Genomic DNA, 21055 nt, shown 5'->3' on the forward strand with positions numbered 1-21055 from the left:
ACACTTTAAATAATTTAAAAGCACATGGTAACATCCATCCCTCAAATGTAAGTTTTACAAATAGGGTAGAGAACAGTGTAATATGTGCTCTGGAGCTGGGCAGCCAGAAGGACAGAGACCCAGAAAAGACAACTTTGTATAAATTTACAGTCTTTGTAGGCGAAGATTTAAAAATTCTTATTCACAGAGGTCTTGACTATATAGCTGTTCCAAATTATTGCTGTTTGCCTTTGATTGGATATGGACTTTAGTGTTCATATCAGTTACAGTCCTGTTAGTATCTGAGAGGTGCAACCTTGCTAACTAAACAGACTTCTCCAGTTCAATATGGCAAGATAGGGTTTCATTGCAGCTCTCATGTTGGCCAGTTATGAGACCCAGTTCTAAATGGCAGATGCTTTAATGCCTGTGTCAGGGTCTACAGTGACAAATAGTCACCACTGCACAAACACATTTATTTTACTACAAGACGTTTTCCTGGGGAGCAGGGAGTGCCTATCAGAAACAGTGCCTGTTGCACTGTTGCTGGCTGGGGCGAACATTTTCCGTGGTTCTATCCACAGACAGGGATTTCTTGCAGGAAGAAATGGAGTAATAATGACAGATGTCTTCTACTTGTGATTAGGTAAAACGCGGGGAACACGGTATGCGGTACAAGTAAAAGACATCACGTTGTGCAATCGCTTGTTGTTATCATGTTTTTTGTAGTTATGTGAAAGGCTATTTTTACAGTATATGCTGATTTGTCTGTTTACACTGCAGACTGTTGGAAGCGTAAAATGCATTTTCACACCATGTTGTTTCGGAACACGATGACTGTGACATCTAAACCTAATCTCAGTCCAAAGGGCAATAGTCAAACCATAATTCTGAAAGTGAAAGGAAGGAAAGGGTATGTGAAGAGCAAGTTTCTGCATCCAGCATGGGCTGATCACATCCCTGCTGGCTATGTACAATAAAAGATACTTGCAGAGCCACGGACCTTCACGGAAAACTGGAATGACAGTGGCTTGGAAGCTGTGGAGATGCACTGAGGGTAATGAATGCAGAAAACTCTCTCCTTAGCAATAACATAGGGATAGTTTAAAACAGCAGATCACAAACTCATGAAATGATTATGCCAAATGATTCACTTTCAAAAAGAAAATAGCTGCTATTTTTGGAAAATAGAATCTATTGAGAGGAAAGAAATTTGCACTGTATTAAATAGCAGTAATGACCTTGAATATTGTATCCTGTTGTTACAGAAACTTGTTGCACAGCTGCAAAACTGTTTTAAGCTGTGAAGGTCACTCAGTTATTCATCTGTGTGACATTTAAGTTACATGCTTACATACAAGGTTAGTTACCTGTGATCTGCCACTCCAAGAAATACAGAGATCTGTACTGTACTCCTTTGCGTCTGTATTCTGTTCATGTCTCATAATTTCACTTAATAACTCCTGCATGTTTATAAACTAAGATTTCATTTGCTTTGGTAATCCTAAAGATCAAAAATTTCTTATTTAAAGTACACTGGAATCTAGATGTTTTAACATAGGTTCTTGAATGTGCCGTGGATATGTGGCACAAAGGAAAATCTGCAAATTTATTTTTTGAGATTTTTGAAATAAGTAAAGAGCCCTGATGACTACTTCTGTGGCATGTTTAAACATCCTGGTGATGTTCCAAAATCCAAAGCAGTCTGGTCTCTCCTAAAAGAGAACATGACATTTCTCAAGGTATGGGAAGAACCTTGGCTGAGCTGATACTCTTCCTTCCCCATGCAGTTTATCTGGCACATACAAAGACAGGCATGAAAGTGGGATAATATTCAGAGATAATATTCAGACATTCTATATGACAAAATGGGTCTTACCCTTCTCATTCTAGTCAGATTTCAAAAAAGCATGCCAAAAACCCATTTGTATTTAATTTTTCACTGGACTACTCTGGACAACATTTCAGACAAACTTCACAGACAAAAAGATTGCCAGATGCCCTCTTGGCTTGCAAAAAATCATCCAAAATAGAGCTTCACCTGAATTGATGTAAGCATGTGGATTTTTAGAGAACGTGTATTGATTGGGTTTTTTTGGGGGAAAATCATTTGAAAATTAAACACTGATGAAAAGTTTAGAAGAAATATAATCAATTGTAATTTGATAAACAATCCCTGAAAAAGTCATCTTAGATCTGTGTTTTGAAACTGGTAACTGACAACTTATATCTGTGCTTAGATCAGAGAAGATAGTGAGAAAAAAAAATTTTGTGAAGTGTAAACCACCTAACTTATAACAGAATCTGTCAACCTGCAGTGTCATTATTTGTGAACAATATTCATGTATTAGAGCAGCCTAATAGAAGTGTTTGCCTGGAAGTGTAAGCTTTACAGTCATTACTTTGAAATATTATTGACTACTATAATAACTAAGAAATAGAATATACTTAATAGAAATACTTAAATATTTTAATTTAAATAATATTTTAATGTATTAAAATACTTGAAATAGAATATACTTAAGTTACTAGAAGTCCCTAAATAAACTCTACATGACCAATAATAAATTAATTCTATTTTGATAGAATTATCACCACCATACATAGTGGCCTAGTCACGCTCTTTTCAATGGGAGCTGCCGAGTGCTTTGGACTTCTAAAAAGCCCACTGTATAAATGAGATGAGATCCTCTTTTATCATCTTTTAAGCTGTGAAATCCATCCTGTACAATATACAACCCTCAAGGACATTGTGGTAAAGAAGCTGACATTATGAGGAGCCACAGAGACACTTTTTCTACAGTTTTCTCCAAGGAAATCGCTTTTTATTAGTACAAGAGAATTAGAAATCAGCATCCAAGATTTTAATATCATTAATGAAGGCTTACCAAGAAATACTGCCAATGAATCAATAGTTATTTAATTGAAAATTCTTTTGGAGAAGAGAGCCCTCTGAAGGTTCTGGATCACTAGGATTTCTCCATTTGTATCCAAAGGTTATGTCAATTTACAGAGAGAGTGTTAATAGATACTTATATACATATGAATATATATAGATATATATATGCATACACATATAGTCTTGATCCAGCTGATGCTAGGCCTCAGTATTTAATGGAATAAGGAGTTATTAAATGATCATACAATTCCATATTTACAAACTGTATTATTCATTATGCTGGCTGAAAAGTATTGTGTGAGCACACTCAAGCAACATCAGTGCCTTGTGGGTGCTGATATCCATCTGTCTTTCCAGGCAGAGGATGTGTCTTTGTTAAGGTTCATCTTATACAGGCAGAAACAACAGTTTATAAACAATAAAGAATCTGCAGAGGCTTGGATTATCACCTCTCAGTGTGGAGCTTTCTCAGTCAAGCATCTCAAATTTGACATTTCCATGGTCCTAGGAATTTTGTGACACATAAACTATTCACATAAACTATTTTCCAGAATTCCAGCTGTTTAGTACTGTATTTATGTTCTGGTTTAGTTAACAGCGAACTTGCTTAACATTTTTTGGAATTTCTAAGCTGCTTGTGAAGTCATGTATCTGAAGAGGAGAAAATACAAGACCAGAAAAAAGCCCATCACTTTCTTGAGATGTATGGTATTCTCCGTCAGAAGATAAATATGTGCTCACAATGTCCCTGAACTGAAAGTCAGGCAAAAATTTTACAATCAGTAGAGAAACTGCATGATGTGATCAAATAATTCTCTTTTTCCTGGCTAACATGAGCTATCCAATGAAGAAGAAATTATAGCTGCATTTTTATTTCTGAAAAGAGTCCCTGAGTCACCTTCGTTATAGCACATTCAAGAACTGTGTGCATACACAGAACAATACTCATGCCTGTGACTCAAATTGATGTATACAGAGAGTTGTAAATGAGAATGAAGTTACTCAAATTTCTTGATGTGACTTTTCCAATGCCCCAAAAATTATAAGTAAGCCATGATCTAGAAAGGTCTTATCAACTGTATCAGGTTCTTGGAAGGAATTAGCTTTCTGATTGTGATAGCTTTTGGGTTTAAGTACTTTGAGATTATTTTAATCAAAAATACCTGGGGCAGAAATGTGAATTCTTTGTGATTTATTTGCAACTTTATAGTAGCTGATAACAGGATTTATTTTCATTTGAAGAGTACAAGTTAGACCAACAGCTTTTTCACTTGAGCTGTCAGTGCACAGTGCTGATCCCAACAAATAGTCGTGAACGGTGGTGAAGACAAGAAATGCATAACAGATATTTCTGAAAGAGATTGCATGGTAAGACTAGTCAGCTTCTCATTGTCCTGCATATCAATTCTTGACCAGTTTAATACTGTTGGCTCAGCACAGTGGCAATCCTAGGTCAGATCTTCATGATCTTAACTATCTTGTACCTGAGGAAACGCAGTGCTAGGAAGAACCGATGGGATTAATCTCAGCCATCCCTAAAATCCTTTTTGCCATAAGAATTAATACATGATAGCAGCTATTAGCCTGAACCAAACGACTTCCTTTAGCAAATATGGCACAGACATCACACCAGTCACACATAGTCTGTGTCCATCATCCACATACTTGCTCCTGGGCACTGTGAGCTTACAGAAGTAATTAATGGATAAATGTGACTCTTCCAACTTTCTGCGTAACAGTCCACATCCCTGCCTACTTCTGTTAGGATCTGTTTACAGACATGTTGCCCATCAATTTATCTAATCCCCCTCTGAACATCCCAAAAGTGTCTCACCTCCCAAAGTATTTTTTGCAATTATTTACATCTGATAGGGCTTGCAGGATCAAGTCCCAAAGGACAAGCCAGCGAAGGGAAATCTAGATAGATAATCCTTCTTGGACTAACCACGAGAAGGGTCTCAGGGCTGCCAAGAGACATCAGGGAGTGCATAGGTTAGCACATGCCAATTAGCACTAATGCCATCAAGGGCCTGATTCCACATGGGATTTATGTGCCTGTGCCCCAATTTGAGTGCCTAAATTCATGTGTACTTTCAGGCCTTGCTGCTGCAAGACCTTAGAGGTATCTGGAAAGGTATATGTGCTGCATTTTTTATCAGTAAATTTCCAGAGGTATCTAAACATGATCTTCTGGATGTATGCAGAAATCACTCACTGTTGGCTTGGCAGAGCAGCTAGGGGTATTATTTTCCATGTGCTGACATATTGACAGGACCTAGAGCAGATGGAGTCAGAACATACTTTCTAGATTGAACCTCAAACACAAGTTAGCCAAGGGCATTTTATGTGGCAGTTCAGGACTTGTCATTCTTGATGAGACTGTAACTGCCTCTTAGTGAAGCCACAAGATAAATGGCCATCTTGACATACCAAGGCCCTGAGTAACCTGATCAAACTTTGAAGCTGGACCTGGGTTAGATGACCTCCACAGGTCCTTTCCAGCCTAAATTACTCTAGTACTCCATTCTACTTGAGGAAGAGCAGTTGTAAACAACAGAGTTAAAAAAGGTTGGGAAAGAAAGGATAGCATAGACATTTTAGGACAGAATCACAAAGGCAAGGGACAAATCAAGAAATAGATATCAAAACTCATAAAAATTAAGAAGAAACTTCTATTAAGGTTTTCAGTATCAAGAGAACAAAGCAGACCTAAACAGAGAGAAAGCCATTAACAGATGATGCTGTGCTTAACGTCTCTGTCAATTCAAAATGCAAGTAAAAAATAAAGTACAATTAGCTGGTTAAAAAAATTATTAGCGCTAATAACAAAAGTAGAAGGAGTCAGGACAGGGCAAAAAAAACAAGAGGTAAAATTATTAGATTCATTTACATGTTAAAACTGGTTTGGCCTCAGTGTAATTAGAGAATTGCCTGAAATTATCTTTGCCATTTTCTGATGTGTTTGAGAACACCTGGTGGATGACTGAGCTTGCAGAGGACTATAGATGGGCAAGTGTAAAGCAGAAACAGAAAGAATGGGACTTTTAGATGAGGAGTTCAGCCTAAATTTCTTTGAAAATACTGGAAAATTATACAGTATTTGTGTACACCTATAAGAATACAAAGGGGTGAATAATGCCAACATGGAGTCGTTTTGTTTGCATTAAAAAATCCTCAAGACTAAGCTGTGCCAAATCAATTTTTATTTTTCCCTGCCATGATAGGTGTTATGGAATAAGCAGAAATATAGCAGAATATAAGGAGAATAAGCAGAAAACACTTACTTGATTTAACTGAAGTTTTTTTCTACATTTTCACATGCCATCCTCATATGAACACTATGAAAATGAAGACTATAAAATTAAAGTCATATGCATATTCAACTCTTTGCAAACTCATCAAAGCAGAACTTTTAAATGAGGGACTTCCCAGAGTTCTGCTCTAGGAACTTTGGTTTTAATTAAAAACTCATCTGCTTGAATTGAAAATATGCTCATCAAGTTTGCAGATATCACAGAGACATCTTGAATTATCACCTCTTGGAGGACTTGTGCAGATTTCAAACTGTTCATGACCTCAATTTGACGAGGACAAGGGCACAAATGAGCACTTCAGGGAGGCAAATCACTGCAGAAATACAAACTGAGTACTAGGTGGTAACTTTACAGAAGAAGGAAACTGATAGTTACAGTGAGTTATAAGATAAATATATGCTCAGAAAAGAACCCCACACATCCCACTAGGACATACAAACATGTCAGAGGCACATGAGGTAGTCATTCCTTCCTGTTCCAGGCTGGGAATACTTAGCCACAATTCCATGTCCATTTTCAGGGACTGCATTGCATCTCAAAACTGATGCAGCTGGTGCAACTATAGAAAGCACAAAATGGGAAGACAAAATGCTAACAAGAATGATGAGACACTTGGAAACTGTGTAAATGTTGAATGAATATGGTGATAAAGAGAACAGAAAAGTAAAGGGAAAATGCTGGCAGTGATCAAGCAAAGAGTAAACATTGCTGCAAAGAGGAATGGAGTAAACTGATGCTGGTGTTTATGTGGATGGAACCAAATAGATGTAATTAGGTATAACAAAGCAGATTTATGCCAGTGTCCTGATAGAAAGAAAAACTCAGATAGCTTGACTGCAGAGAAGCAGCAAATCAGCTTCTGCTAGAAGTGATGTTGCCCTCAAGGAAAATATGGAGACTTTGGGACAATGAAATTCCCTTTTTTGCCCAATTTTGCCATGAGATATGACTGTTCCTTATTATGAAGAATTCTACTTTTTTTGGACAGATAACTGAGGAGCATTAAAAGTAGAAGAAGAAAAGCAGTCAAGGCATCAATGCTCTTGCAGGGAGGGAGAAGATCCAGCCAGGCTTCTGTAATTTATTTCTTCTATTACTGTACTTCAGGTTTTGAATAGCTGTTTTCCACATTTCATGTAAGACCCTGCCCCCCTCCCTCCCCCCCCACCCACCAGGGTACTGCCCTTTCTGAAGGAATATCTGAATATTCCTGAAAATGGCACTCCTGGCACAAGACAGATAATGCACGTGTAATCCCCTGGTGTGATGATTCCCTGAGATGTGATAAACAAGGATAAACAGTTCCCTGTTCTGAATCAAGAAGAGGATGAAAGTAAATCAGTGTATTATTTAAGTGCTTAAAATAAAAGTCTAGTGGTTTACTTCTGGAATTTTTAGAAGGGGAAATCAGAATTAGCAATTCCTGTTGAATTAGACAACAATTTTTTTCTACATCGTCAGTCCTCATTTTTTTCCTAAGTCTCATTTATAGTTTCTAAGAATGCCTTTCTTAAGTTGTTAGTTTTCTATGCGCTTTTAGTTTGAGCACTTACCTGTCAGATAAGGATTCTGCCCAAAAGTTAAGCACTGGAACATTTAAATGTCCTTGAAATTCTCTAACACAACCCAACTCCTATTTATGTCATTGGTCCTTTCTTAATACCTTTCTTTTTGACCTTCAGACAAAAATAAATAAATAAATTAAAAGTTCATGGAGTATGAAGCAGATTGTAATCTACCTGGTCTGAAAAGTATATATACTGAAGTATATATATAGTGTATATATATATATATACTGAAGTATATATATAGTATGGTATAGAATATATTTCAATATAGGTTTCTATACTGAAAACTTCCTGTGCCCAAGAGCCACCAGTGTTTCTGGTACACAGAGAAGCAGGAGAAGAGCTCTCATTTGGAAAGGCTGGAATGCAGGAGATTGCTTTGGTTGTCCTGTGAGCTCACTGCTTCATTGTGGAACATGACTGGGCTGAGTGCCTGGGCTATTCTGATGCTGTTGGCCTCAAGAGCTTCCCCTGACTCACTTCCTCCCAAAGGCAGGGTTTGGATTACCCAGCAATGCCAGCAGACCCTTACTGCCAGTCATGTGCTACATCTTTGGCATGGAACTTTATTTGAATTGTTAGTGACCTGTGTGCAGCACAAGGCAAGCCTCTGCTGAAATACAGAGCCTAAAATTATTCTTGCAGTCCTTCTCCAGAAAGAACTGTACAGAGATCTTTTACATTGTATATAATGTATTGATTTCCTAAATGTGATTGAAAATATCCTATATAGATTACAAAGACTTGTTTTAAAATAGAATTTGTAATAGAAAACCTCATTTAATTTGATTTTTATTCTCTTAGAAATGACACCATACAGTCTTGCTCACAGATTTATATACTTGAAAGATGAACTTTTTAGCCAAGTTCATCAAAATACTGAACTCTGACTTTCATTTGGAATTTTTCTCTCAGGAAAAAGCAAAACACATCATATGATGATGGATATAAATGGGATATTCTATTTCTGTATTTAATTAATACAGTATTCTTTTCTCCTAAGCATTTTAATACATGTATTTCAAGCACATAATTCAATGTACTTTTGCTAAGTACAAGGTTCTTTTCATAAGGATATTGGCTCTATTAACATGTTTTTTTCAAGCTCATGTCTAAGTTTTAAATCCTTCTGGAATTGACACAGCTGTCCATTTTGACACTTTTTGTTAGTTTTATCTCAATGGAAGCTTTCTCCTTCTTTCAGCTGTTGGAGAAATTTTGTTTCACAAAGCCTTCTTAAAGACACTACTGAACATTCTTCCTGGTTTTGGAGTACCAGATAATATACCAGCCCAAAATTTATTTTTAAAATCAGAATAAATTACTTCTGTAGATTCAAGACTTATTAGTCACAAAACAAGCTAGTCACACCTGACATGACTTAGATGTACTTTTAGTTTCAAGAGCTTGAGTAGCTTCTTGTGCATGCATACATAATAAAGGATGTATGGATGTGATATACTGTAGCAATGATCACAAGCTAGAAAAAGCGATCTTAAAAAAAAAAAAAAAAGTGATCTTCAGTTAATTCTTGTAATTTTTGTAATTTTTCTAGATTTCCAGACACAGAGCTGAGAGATTTTTCCCAAACACTGAAAAAGAAAGAAAATGCCTTGGTTTACAACTACCTGCTGTACCCCTGAAGTGCTGATTTGGAATCTTTCCAGAAAGATTAAGTTAGTTCTATGTAAAATCTCTCTTAGCTAATGCCCTTCATCTTGGGAGCCATTTCCTACCACAGGTTCTTCCTTGTGAAGACAAGAGAACTGAAGGGATGATGAAAGCTAAGTGAAGCAAGAGCACCACGTTGCAGTGATGCCATCCATGGTGACTCTTGACAACCTTCTGGCCATTTGTTTGGCTTGGGATGGAGAAGGAATTTATTACTCTGATGCTATTTTTAGTTGTGACAGAAGATGCACAGACATTTTGGGAGAAACCAGTTTCCCCCAGAGCTTTCACATACAAATACATAGGACACATAAGTGTTAGGAGAAAAGGTCTGACAGGTATTTTTATACAGAAACTAAGTGATCAGTTTCAGACATGCAAAGTCCATGAAAACTAAGAATAGATTTTCTCCCACATTAGCAGAGGACCACCTTCCTCTGACTGCCAGCTGGCACTGGTAGTGATGCCAGGGATCCTTTCTGGTTTCAGAGAAGCACACCAGTGTGCGGGAGGGGAATGTTTGTCTCATTAAATTTTGACAGAATTAATATAGCTGATGCATTAATCATCATTAACCAGCAATCTGATTCATCCCCAAAACCTGCTTAGGAGTGCCAGGATAAGATAATAGGAACTGGAAGGGCAAAAAGAATGGGAAAATCAAGAAGTGATTAATGAATCTGCCTTCGTGAGCATTCAGTCACACTCTGGGTGTATAGGATATTTAGTAGATATGTTTTCTTACAATAATGGCCACATCACGGGCTGTAGGAGTATTTTTTTAAGAATTACAGTACTCTGGCCATTATTATAGATTTTTTTTTTAATCAAAGAATCCTCCTAGTGGCTGTTTTATCAGGACAGCCCACTATGTCCTAAGACAACTTGTAACTATTTAAAAGTCCTGTCTCCAAATCCCCACTTTGAAGGAAAAAAAAAAAAAAAAAATATATATATATATATATATATATATATATATATATATTTATATATATTTTTATATATATATATATAAAGGACAGAAATGTGTCAAAATTTAAGTGCACTTTAAGTTCAAGCCATGGAGAAGACAGTAAGTCTTTATAAGTTAAAAGTACTCTTAATACCAGTTAAACAAGAGGTTTGCTTCTTGGTGTCCTAAGCAGCCAATGATGACAATGACCTGAATTTTCTCATTTATCCTTAACAGAGCAAGGTTCAGATCAAACTCCTACATATAAATGTCAGACAGCTTTGAGAACATTTTCTGGACTCCCTGAATGGGACAGTGCATTGTCAGATAATTTGTTCTCAAAGGGAGTAGGATTACATGCTAGGCAGCCTCTCCTCAGGTCAGTTCCTTGCCCAGGCCTGGAGTGCAGTACTGTGTTAATGCAGCTCTGTAAATAATTCTGTGCACAATATGCAAGCCCAGATTCACACTCTGTGTATTGTCTCTGCAATACTGATGGAGAATTAGTAGAATTCTGTAAGAAAAAGAGTTAGATGGAGCTATTGTGAGTCCAAACAGAAGGCTGATACATGAAAAGGCACAGTTCTGTAACTGCATTATGCTGGATTCTGAGAAAAGGATTACCAATACAAGAATCAAATTAAAAGTGAATTAATGTTATTTTCTGAATGAATGAATGAATGAATATTATTCCCAACTGGTGAGCACATGCAGATAGCAGACTGATGGAAGAGAGGGACATTAATTAGTTTTTTGCTTGTGCCTCCTTGAATAGAAGAAATTCTTCCTTGTCTATATGGTATGTTCTACACTTGTGGTGTCAAGGTATTTTCCTATATTTAAGATTACTGAAAGATTGACTAAATAGAGTCCTTTGGTTCCTGGCACTAAGTTGAATCACAAAGGATGTTACCAGCTGTCATAATAGGTTTTACCAGCAATTGTGTTTCCCAAGTAAACCAGGGGCATTTTATGGTAAAGCTTATTTAAGTTCACTCCTGCATGGATGGCAAGAGCTTCCTGCACCGTGCATTACTCAGCTCAAAGGTTGTTATATTGTCCCAAATATGCTCTCTGTGTTCCAGGACACACCCCCTGCTCAGCAGGCCTCAAGGAATGCAACAGTGAATGGTACAGCTTTAGCTGCATATTAGGTTTCCAGTACCCAAGTATTCTTTTTATATCATTCAGAACTCCATCTCCTCCAAAATATTTTGGGAACATCCTTGTAAAACTTCCCCCAGCTCTCACAGTATTGACTGTAAAGAGTACTGGAACGGTTTATTCATGATTACAGTGGATAGCTGGGTGCAGCTGTCATCCTACAAAAAGATCACCCTGGTAACACCAATCAACAAGCAGAGTAAGATGATCCAAATATATCTGAAACCTTCTAAATGTCGTCTTTCAACTGAAATACAGACTCGCAGCTTCATTGCAAGCTGCCTGATGATGTGGGGTCTATGAAATTGTCATATACTGTTACCCAGTGGTGAACAGCCACTGATTTTCAGTTTTGTTTACATAGAATCCGAGAAAAGGCCTACACGATAAGGGAGCTGTGAGAAGAAACAATTAAAATAAGTAATTAGTTCAACACTGTTTGGGAAAAGTTATTGGGAAAATAGAATTTCCACGCAAAGTATCAAACACTGAATCCATCCTGCTTTCTTCAGCTCACACTGAACAATGCCCATTATTAAAATTTTACCAGAACTTACTATAGCAGTAAAGGGAATTTCTGGATGAGAAGTCAGCTTACCCTTACAACTGTATTCAGAGCTGATGCTGTACAGACGTGCCTCTGGTAACACAGCTCAGCTCTGGAACCACAGAATTAGCTTTGCACTTGCCTGTTAATCATAGTCACAGAGAGAGCAGGGCAGAAATGTATTGAACAGGAGTCAGAGCAAAAATGGGGCTGATAGTCCATGATGTCATCTGGAAATCAACTCACAGGAAAGAGACAGAGAGAAGGTTTGCACTGAGACCACTACACAACTGTATGACCACTACCTGCAGATCATGTCTGCAGCACTGGAATTCAGATGACCCATATTACTGTTTGCAATTCTAATATAGTCACACACAGATAAAACTCACAGCATTAGAAAAGAGAAGAAAACATGGAGAACAGTGTTGGGAAGGCCTGTTTTTTTCGACACCATACACGGAGTCACGGAGAAATGGTTGAAACAGAGCATCACCTTTCAGCACATTTTCTCTGACTCATCTCCTCAAAATCAAAACCAACAAAGTCATGTTCAGTGCTGTTTCAATGGTTTCCAGCTACAATCTACTGTAGGCAATGCATTGCAGATTTTGCAGCACTGAATGGACACATAATTTAATTATAAAACAACTCTGAATTCATTATTACCATGTGTATATCCTCTAAACAAGGGGCTAATTAGATACTTTTTATGTCTTAAAAGCAAAAATATTTTTGATCTATTTTTACTATATATTTCCATGGACAGACAATGATCTTGTGTTATGCTTAACACATATGTAACCCTCTGATACAGGTATACTTCTCAAATTTTATTTTAACCTGCTGTCAAAACATTTTCAGAAAAAATATCCTCTGTTCACAGACTTCACAGGGCTTTGTAACCTGAATCTCACCAAATTCATATCCATATCTAGGTTGCTTTTCAATTTCTGTATGCAACTGAGAAAGCTCCCTGTTGTGCTACCTTAGCATGAAATATGATTGCTGCTACTTCTTAGTAAATGCTTATGATCATACTCTGTACTGCAGCAATATATAGATGGTATTACACAGATTAATTCACATTATTAATATTTCTCCAAATATTAAGAAATTAAATTACTGAGTAGTTCCACATACGCAGTAAAATCACAATTGAACTCGCAATTATTTTTATCAACTCTTTTAACAGTGTAAGAAGTGCTTTAAATTCAACACAAATTTAATGTTCTCCTGTCTTTCTGTTACCTTTGCTAACAAAACAAGTCAGTACTTTAAGGACACTACTGACAGTAGTCTCTTGTAAGGATGTTCAGCAGAACTAGCTATAAATATATATATATATATGTATATATAAATACAAATACTGCTTTTTCTCTGTATGGAGACATATCAGTCTCTAGAAATTTCCCAGATAATTTAATGCAGTATGACTTAATTTCAATAATCCTCTAGAATTTCTGTCTTTTTCTCCAATTTTTATTCATTCCATTTCTAATTTTAGCAGAGTACACTCTTGCTATATTAGTAGTGCCAAGAATTTGTAGAAAATCGAGTGGTGACATTAAAAATGAATGGATGAGCCTCTTCATATATCTAAATATATTCTTAAAATAGCAACTGGACAAATTCTGCTTGACTTCAGCTCTGCAGTGTTGTCAGTAGCACTGCCATAGGTGTCATTTCATAAGGGAAGGAGGGATGGAAGACAAAATACTGTGTGGAAGTTCTTCCTTTGTAACTGAACTGAGGTCTGGAGGAGTTTCTTGATATATGGATGCTCTCCTATCCCTGTAAAGTATTGGCACACACTCAGGAGGGTTCAAACTACTGCTGTGTTTGTACTAAAAACCTGTACTTAGGGAGAATTGCTTGGAGATACTTCTTTCCCTGACCAGGTACCTTATGGATTGTGGCCAGTTTATGCTGAATATAGCCTTTTACCCTATAGATAATACAAAATGTGTCAAGGTGGCATATATCAGATTGCTTATGTCAAATTGTACAGTAATTGTACTTGAATCACCTTTCATAAAGAAAAGGGAGTCACATTTTCTAGTCTCTTACTAAGTTGTCAGGCAAGCAGGTTGCTGAATGCAGTGGAACCGTAGGCAGGTCCTCTAAAAGAGTGCACGGAATCTTCACCATTAAGTATTTTATAAAAGCCAGAGAACATTTAAGCATGTTTAGAACTTCTGGAGTTCATCTCTAAGTTGCATAAGGCTTATCTTTTTCCTCCAGATACTCCACCATTGTGGATATAAGACTATACAAGATTATGACTCTATAATGTCAATTTATCACAGTGCTCCCTGTACTGCTACCAAGTGCAACCACAAATCACAAAAAACATCTGTAAGTCCCTATAAGCAATTTGTCAGAATACTTTAAAGTACATGTATAATAAATGAAGAACACATGTTTCATAGGAACCAAATGAAACTAGAGCTGTACCGAATGCTTTGCCAGAGACTTGAACAGCTGTGGACATCACCTCTCTCTCCCCCTATCAAGCTTTAAAAGGCATTGTTTTCTTTTTAGCCTGACAGGTGATGTTTACAATACCGTTGATCTTCCTAGAAGACAGATTGCCCAAATATCTCTGTAGACCACTTCTACCTCCTTAAATGCTGTCTTTTGACTTTCATTTTAGATATATGGCACTTTCTATGAAATGACAAATGGTCTTCACTGTACCATCCTTGCCAGTATCTAAAAACACTGTCATTTAGTTCTGGAAAAGTACCACATTACCTTCTGCATAGCATTTTCTGTCTGAAAGCTGCAGTGAAGAAATGGAAATTTTTGTTCATTGGCTGTTCTGTTCAGAGTGTGCACACACAAGAACATACATATTTCAAGGTTCTAAAGACTTTTGTCTGAATTCCATGAGCTTGATGCCTTAAACTGACAGCTTTGATTTCTTCTGTCTAAACACTATATAAGGTGGCAGTTCCAAAGTCTCTTATATTTTTTTACCTGAAAAAAATTTAGCAATCAACCCTTCCACCCAATAATATGAATTGAATACTGTCACTTCCATATAAAACCAGGGCACACAGTTTCATTATATCTCTAGTCTTCCTACTCTACTAATTTTTGCTTTTCTGCTCAGAAGCTTCCTGCTTCTCTCATTCCTGTTTTAGATCTATTTCCAGTAAGCATCACCATCATCATCATCAGGAGTGGAAGAGGTTTTCTTTTCATAAATCTCTAGATCATTATCTCTAGATTTTAGCTCCCATAATTTTCAGTGTCTGAAGTGATCTGCCAAACCTGAGGAAGGTGCAAAACTTTTTTTTTACTTGACAACTGTGTTATAAAATACATTGATATTAAATTTTGAGCAACCTTTAAAAAAGCTGAGTAGTGTTATATACAAGAAAGGTGAATGAATTCTAAACATTCTATTACATAAGTCAATCTAGCATTCATTGTAACAGGTAATAGATTTATAGCTTTACTTTGTTTTATCTGTTTGAAAAAGTAGCAGAGATGTAAAACACTTTTTTTTTTTTTTGCTCTGAACATGTGCAATCATCATTGTGTATTTAAAAAAAAAAACCAACCTGCTGATTATAAAATAGTTTAAATAGCCCCAAGTGTCCCTGAAGAGCTACTGTGTGCTGTGTAAAAGCTGAATAATCCTCCCCATGTCAGAAGGTGACTCTTCAGCTGTTCAGGTTCATAAGCTGATGTACTACCACTTGTTAAAAAAATACTCAAAACAAAAGAACATACACTTAGGTAAAGATCATTATGATGGTCTTGGAATTAATCTGCAAGAATTGAAAACATTGAAGCCAATCTATTAAGAATAAGTAAAGAAACCTTAGCTTTTACTTAAAACCAAAACACACAGAACACAGCAAATTCACACCAAAATAGGTTCAATGGAAATATGAATTTTTTACATCCTATTTGGCTCATTTTTCTTTTACAAAGATAGTTTGGAAAAAATGAATGTGTTCAAATACACTTTAAATACATTCTGAATGCACTATTTATATAACACCAGAAGTGCAGTCTGTGCAAAAGTACTCCAAATCATTATTGCTCGGTGTTCTGAATAAGATACTTCCACTTATTTATGAAGGCACATTGATAGAAAAAAAGATTCTCAATCATCTGTGTTTCTTTTAATCAACAAAATAGGGGAATTCACTTTGGCCCCTGTGCTTAGAAAAATATGACTTTGAGTTTCAAAATCTGCTTTGCTGTAATATTTCCTCCTAGTATTTACATGGTTGTTTCTTCCCATTCAAGCTCCACATCACCTGCAGAAGAAACAGATGCATTAAATTAACCTACCTTGTAAACAAATGGTAACAAATGGCAGATAGCTGTTTTTCACTTAATTTAAAAGATCTTGCATGGAAAAATGTGGGGAAAGCTTGAGCAATAACCATTACTGTGAGGGGGAATATAGAGCAGCAAAAGGCCAGGTATTTATACTTTTGAAGCAAAAAATGCATGTCAAAAGAATTTTTTTCTGCTTCTTATCTGAACAAGTCCTTGCACCTGCTGTGAAAAAGTAATTTTGACACAGTCTGTATCTCCTTACCTTCCATGGCATCCAGAGAGTCCATCTTTTGCAGTGCTGAATAATTTACAAAACATAAAGGCTGACTACTTCCCTTGATTGTCAAGAGATCCAATACACATTGATGTAAAAATATATATTGTGCCTGTAAATTTGAATTCAAAGATGCTTGATTAGAAGAAAAATGTACTTGTAATACCAGAAAACCTTTTTACTTTTTCTATACACACCTAGAAAATCTCAAAGTAACTGCAGTTTAACTCAGCAGTCTCAGTACTTTTGTGATTATATCATATATGCCTGATCTGATTTCAATTATTATGAAACATAATGCTTTAAATTTGTCAAAACATTTTAATCCTTATGAACAATAAGATATATGACATTAGACTGATTGTTACTGAAACTAATAGGCTACTTCACAATTTTCTATGAATGTTTGTTCTATGAAAAGACATTTTGCCACGAGATGCAGACTGAAGAAACTGAACCATACGAATGTAATATCTAGATAAGAAAATTTTCCTCTTTCTACCACAGAGAAAACCAGCAGGGTGCACTCAAATGCAGAAGTTCAAGTAAATCTAAACCTATACATTCTAGGAGCTTGCACCAGTGCTAGCAGCAAATTAACCCAGTATTTTGAGTCATACTCCTCTAGCTGTAGCCTCACTTTTAACACATGATAGCACAAAGAGTGGGCAACTGAAGTTAATTTGACACTTTCAAGGGCATAAAGTCTGAAAAGAGGAAAACAAAATAAGGCAATGTGAGAATGAAATAAAGAAATGAAAACAGACAGAAATACAATCAATTAATTAAGCATATATTCACATTGAAGTATTGCATATGTAGATGCAGAAAATAAGCCAGGTACATTCAGATTGGAAGAGACCCCTTGAGACCACCTGGTGTTTCACCTACCCACTGCTCAAGCTGGGTCAGCCAGAACATGTTGCCCAGAACCTTGCTGAGACAGATTTGGAACCACTTGGCACCAAAATCATACTCTTAGATTTCACTTTTGCACAGGTAAAAATATTTATGTACTCTTTTGGCCCAATAATTGCTATTTTGTTTCAGAACTGCCATCAATTTGCAATTCCAGAGTCTCAGATGTATGAGAGAAATTTGCTTACATGGATAAGTTTTACTGTCACAGCTCCAGAACTATGGGTAATTAAAACAGCTTTTCACAGCTTTTCCCCTGAAGCATGCAGCACCATTACACTTTTCAATAATTTTATTACTGAAATAATAGCATGACATTACTTCAAACTAGCCCTTGTACTTGACAAGAAGACAAACTTTGACATGTGTGCTGAATAAATATGGATTTCTAGAATGAAGGTCTTAAATTTCAGTAGAGTTTAGATTGGTTATTCTAGTTGAGAATGAAGACTGAAAGCTCTGTGATCTCTTGCACTCATACAGCTACTTCTGGTGATGTAGCAATGAAAATCTTTCTGGGTTTGCCAGGGGAGAGTGAAGGAGGCTGTCTGGGCAATTTATATGTAACTTATTATTTTCCCAGTCAGAATCAATGACAATCTTAACTATTCTCATTAATTGGTTACAGTAACAGATCATGACTCTGTTAGCAAAAGGAACATTATTTTGAAGCTATAAACAAGCAAAATACAGGTCTGAGAGCAATCAGATTTTATTTATTTTACTCATAGATCTTACAGACTGTCTGACTGAGGGATTTCTATACTGAGTTCTGGGAAGGAATTGCTCCTCTCTTTTATATCTTCTGTGCTGCTCACATAAAATCTGATTAATAGGTAACTCGACAGTGTTTTATAACAGAACTCTCAAAATAGCTTGACTTTTGAATCCACCATAAAACTTTACAAGATTGATTCCCTTTGGGCAAGTTTTGTTGCTGATCTGACTTTTGTAGTCTTGCAAATATGAGTAGAAATGACCTGGACAGAGAACAGGCTATCTCAGAATTTTGCAGCTAGCATACAGATGGATACTATAGTTTGATAGGAAATCTGAACTCTGACACCATCATCTCTTATTGCATTTTGGCACACCTTTCCCTGGCCCCTGCCAAAACATTCAAGTGAAGAGATACATAAAAATAATGCATATTTTAAAACATGTGATGATGTTATCAAATGTTTGACTGTTTTAAGATTTTATTTTGGGAATGCTCCCATTAAATTGCCTTCCAGCCTTTGATTTATTTCTATTCTACTTCTAGACAAAAATGTAAAACAAGAACCAAAATGTATTCACAGAATTCATCATCACAAGAAAGTACTGACAATTGTTTAGCTGCATCAAGACTTCAAAAAGAAAAATTTAGACTGCAGCTTACAAGCCACATCATGTCAGAATATCACCAGAGGATCCCACAAAATCTTATGAAGGGTTAACTGCTTTGTGTATCCTGACACACTTTCTGCATATTCAGGGTGTTTCTTGTTAATGGTATGTTCTGTTATTGCCCAGGTTGATGGTTTGGTCCAAATGAGACCCTCCCACCCCGCGTTGTCAATCTACCCTGAGTCCCCTGTCAATGCTACCTTATGTCCACCACATGCTTGGAATCCCACTTTGGAAATCCCCTAAACTTTGATGCTTGATTAGTCCATGTGACCAACTTTCCGCCCCTACCCCCCTCATTGGATGATGATTTTATGAACCCTGCCTCCCCAGGATATCTCAGATTAGCTGATGCTTTGTACCCTCCCTTTGAACCACCTCCCTATTTCAGCACACTCGCATTTTCTGTCTTTTGCCCCCAAGATTACCCAGAGCAATAAATCCTCTATTATCCCATGCAAAAGACCTCCCTCTCGTCCTTGTCTCCTCAGAGTGCAGACTGACAGCCAAAAAGCCGTAGAGCAAGTGCTCTAGTTACACCTCAGGTCATCCTGCTCCTGGGGTGTGACCCACTGGGCATTTAGGATCAGCTTTAAATTCTTCTATTATTCCTTTACATATACTCAGAATTCCAGATACAGCAGAAGGAAGTCTTCTTTGCCAGCAGATCATCACTGAATTATCTCCATACAAAATAAGTCTGTCAGAAATGTACTTTTTTAGACCCAAAATCCACCATTGCTTTTGAACAGTTTGAAATCTGTGATCAAATTCATCCATATGTATTAGTTCATTTGAAGTAGTTGAAAAAGAATCAAGGAATCAATGAGTCCAAAGGCAAATGAATATTTTAAAGTTTGGTGGACTATGCCACATACACATAAACACACAAAAAAATACAGTAAAATAATAAGTAAAGTCAAATTAAATAGTAAATGAGTGAATCCATTCAGCACCCAAAACTTAAAATAAAGTTTCTTAGAGACAGAAATCATTACTTAGGTTTAAATATAAATAGCACTCTTTTCAGAACTTGTCAAAACTGCTGGCTAAGTGTACTTAGGTGGATACAGACAATATATTTCCGCAATGCTTGAAATGAATAAAAGCAGGATTTGGTAGAAAATGTATTATACAGCTGATTATTATGAGCTTTCTAGTCTTGTTTTGTAGATCACATGAAGAAATGACTAATTTTTTAACAACAGGAGAACAGGATAGATAAATCTTACCAGATTTTGTACCATACACATTCTTTCACTCCTTAGCTCAGCTACAAGTCCATAGATATCCACAAAATCATGGTCATTTACATGTTGAGTTAAATGGTCAAGTGCAATATAAACACCTGTTCTTCCAACACCAGCACTGCAAACATGATAAACAAGATAAAATCAAGCTTTTTTGTTAATGCTTTCAGCATTTTCTTAGAATATTCTGGATAAATCGTGAAAAGAAAAACTTTTGAAGCAAAACCTAAATCTTTTTTTCAGTATTTACATCTTGTGAATTCCTTTCTGAATTGGATCAAGTGAAATCTGGATTTCAACCAGCTACTAATTTTGATTTCACATTTTCATAATTTTTAATTTCTCATTTCCATCAGATAAATGAGATATTACTCATTTGTATGTTCATAAGACCCAAACCTGTTTGAGTGGGAAAAAAGATCCTATAGCTTTTCTGTGAGTTTTCTGAAGCTCATTAATTGAGAGGAAAAAAAATCACAAGATTTTGTGAAATCACACAGGGATTCTGTGATACTTTTGGTATTTGAGGTGCTACAACATGGCATCTAGCAAAAAATTTAAAAGAAAATACTTTTAAAACGAGGATGAGTGTTCAAGACACGCTGACAGGTAGTGTTTTGTTTCAAGGTCTTATAATGAATAGGATTGTTTCCAAATTATCATCAGACTTCTCAGCAATTGGTGTAATAAAATCAGGGTGTATCACTGTGGATAATGAAGAGACACATAGCAGACCTCTTGAGCTTGAGATATCTAGTGAGATAAAAATAATGAGTTTTCTGGATATGATAATATAGCCATCAGGAATTTGAGCACAGGTGGAGT

The 21055-nt window shown here is 36.4% G+C and overlaps 1 protein-coding gene across 1 annotated transcript in view; it reads right to left on the minus strand.

The window, feature by feature from the left end:
• Window positions 1-15908: 15908 nt before the first annotated feature.
• The window catches only part of PTPRQ (protein tyrosine phosphatase receptor type Q), a 122960-nt gene continuing 117813 nt past the window's right edge, over window positions 15909-21055 (minus strand). Inside the window, exons 59-61 of the mRNA XM_086884201.1 lie at window positions 20213-20348; window positions 16662-16785; window positions 15909-16374 (exon numbers count right to left, since the gene is read on the minus strand). Of these exons, the coding sequence (XP_086740327.1) occupies window positions 16337-16374; window positions 16662-16785; window positions 20213-20348 (298 nt within the window). The 3' untranslated portion in view covers window positions 15909-16336. The remainder of the gene's footprint in view (window positions 16375-16661; window positions 16786-20212; window positions 20349-21055) is intronic.

Source organism: Cyanistes caeruleus, chromosome 4 (genome assembly GCF_971803275.1).
Source record: "Cyanistes caeruleus chromosome 4, bCyaCae1.hap1.1, whole genome shotgun sequence".
Lineage (NCBI taxonomy): Eukaryota > Metazoa > Chordata > Aves > Passeriformes > Paridae > Cyanistes > Cyanistes caeruleus.